The sequence below is a fragment of the Lampetra planeri genome, unplaced genomic scaffold, assembly GCF_965212315.1.
Source record: "Lampetra planeri unplaced genomic scaffold, kcLamPlan1.2.h2 scaffold_815, whole genome shotgun sequence".
In the NCBI taxonomy this organism is placed as follows: domain Eukaryota; kingdom Metazoa; phylum Chordata; class Hyperoartia; order Petromyzontiformes; family Petromyzontidae; genus Lampetra; species Lampetra planeri.
In genome coordinates, this window is record NW_027615637.1 from 1 (window position 1) to 2,500 (window position 2,500).

The window sequence follows — 2,500 nt, forward strand, 5'->3', positions numbered from 1 at the left end:
ACGGCAACGGGGGCGGCCAGAACCACCAACGCCTCGTCCGGCACACGGTGGTGATGGTGATGGTGGTGGTGACGGTGACGGTGGTGATGGTGGTGGTGATGGTGGTGGTGGTGATGATGGCGGTGGTGGTGGTGGTGACGGTGGTGGTGACGGTGGTGGTGGTGGTGGTGGTGACGGTGGTGATGGTGGTGGTGATGGTGGTGGTGGTGATGATGGCGGTGGTGGTGGTGACGGTGGCGGTGGTGGTGGGTGACGGTGGTGGTGATGGTGGTGGTGGTGACGGTGGTGGTGGTGGTGACGGTGGTGACGGTGGTGACGGTGGTGATGGTGGTGGTGGTGATGGTGGTGGTGACGGTGGTGATGGTGGTGATGGTCTGCAGGTGGTGGTGGAGCGCAAGGTGAAGAAGGAGCTGGGGCTGAGTCGGCACGACCTGGGCCGGGACAAATTCATTGAGCACGTGTGGGCCTGGAAGAGGGAGTGAGTGGGACACACACACACAGACACACACGCACAGACACACACACACAGACACACACACACACAGACACACACACACAGACACACAGACACACACACAGACACACACACACAGACACACACAGACACACACACACACACAGACACACACACACACAGACACACACACACACAGACACACACACAGACACACACACCCCCATAGACACCCTCCATAGACACACACACACACAGACACACAGAGACACACACAGACACACACACAGACACACAGACACACACACACAGACACACACAGACACACACACACACAGACACACAGACACACACACACACAGACACACAGACACACACACACAGACACACACTCAGACACACACACACAGACACACAGACACACACACACAGACACACAGACACACACACACAGACACACACAGACACACACACACACAGACACACACACAGACACACAGACACACACACACAGACACACACTCAGACACACACTCAGACACACACACAGACACACACACACACAGACACACACACAGACATACACAGACACACACACACACACAGACACACACACACAGACACACACACACACAGACAGACACACACACACACAGACACACACACACAGACACACACACACACAGACACACAGACACACACTCAGACACACACACACAGACACATGCAGACACACACACACAGACACAGACACACACACACACAGACACACACACACACACACCCCCATAGACCCCCCCCGTAGACACCCCCCGTAGACACCCCCCCGTGGTTGTTGTGGTTGTTGATTGTTGTGGTTGTTGATTGTTGTGGTTGTGGTGGTTGCAGAAAGGGCGACCGCATTTACCATCAGCTGAGGACCCTGGGCTCCTCTCTGGACTGGGACCGTGCCTGCTTCACCATGGACCCCCGTGAGCCACCACCACCACAACCACCACAACCACCACCACCCCCACAACCACCACCACCCCCCACAACCACCACAACCACCACAACCACCACCACCACAACCACCACCACAACCACAACCACCACCACAACCACCACCACCACAACCACCACCACAACCACCACAACCACCACCACCACAACCACCACAACCACCACAACCACCACCACCACAACCACCACAACCACCACAACCACCACCACAACCACCACCACAACCACCACCACCACAACCACCACCACAACCACCACAACCACCACCACCACAACCACAACCACCAGCAGCAACCACCAGACACAAGACAAAGCTCCCCCCGTGTAGCCTCAACAGACTATAGGGGCAAGTGCTGTTAGCGAGTAGCAGCACCTATGAAGGCTACCGGCACTGTGGCACACGAGGGGGTGGGTGGCCAGCACCACGCCCGGCCGCCTTTGTCTCCCCAGTGGAGACGTTTACTACCACGCACCACAGCAGCAGCAGCAGGTACTCGTTTGAGGGCTGAGTCGACCTAGGGGAGGACCGGTGTTGGCCTCGAGCGGGAATCGAACTCGGGTCGCCTGGGTTTCGTAGCGCAGCGTAGCGCTAAACACTACTGCCGCACACACAGACACGCACGTGCACACACACAGACACGCACACAACAACAACAACAAACGCCATTCGTCACCACGACGCTTGTGCCAGGCTAGGTGCACGTTGAGGCCACGTGAAGTGTCGAACGCCCGCTGGCAGGAGGTCACGGGGCAGACCCAGCAGGTGCCACGGGTCGACTGACCGAGATGACTGGCTGATGCACCACCTGTGCCCCCTACTGTGCCAACACACACACGCACACACGTGCACACACCAGAGGTGTGGACTCGAGTCATGTGACTTGGACTCGAGTCAGACTCGAGTCATGAATTTGATGACTTGCGACTCGACTTGGACTTGCATAACAATGACTTTGTCCCACCTCTGGCACACACACACGTGCACACACACACACGTACACACGCACACATGCACGCGCACACACACACGCGCACACGTGTACA

At 57.3% G+C, this 2,500-nt stretch overlaps 1 protein-coding gene across 1 annotated transcript in view; it reads left to right on the top strand.

Annotated features, from left to right (window-relative positions):
* Positions 1–341: 341 nt before the first annotated feature.
* The window catches only part of LOC144742015 (valine--tRNA ligase-like), a gene marked incomplete at its 5' end in the record, with an annotated part of 36,463 nt that continues 34,304 nt past the window's right edge, over positions 342–2,500 (top strand). Inside the window, 2 exon segments of the mRNA XM_078624513.1 lie at positions 342–478; positions 1,343–1,424. Coding sequence (XP_078480639.1) covers positions 342–478; positions 1,343–1,424 — 219 coding nt within the window.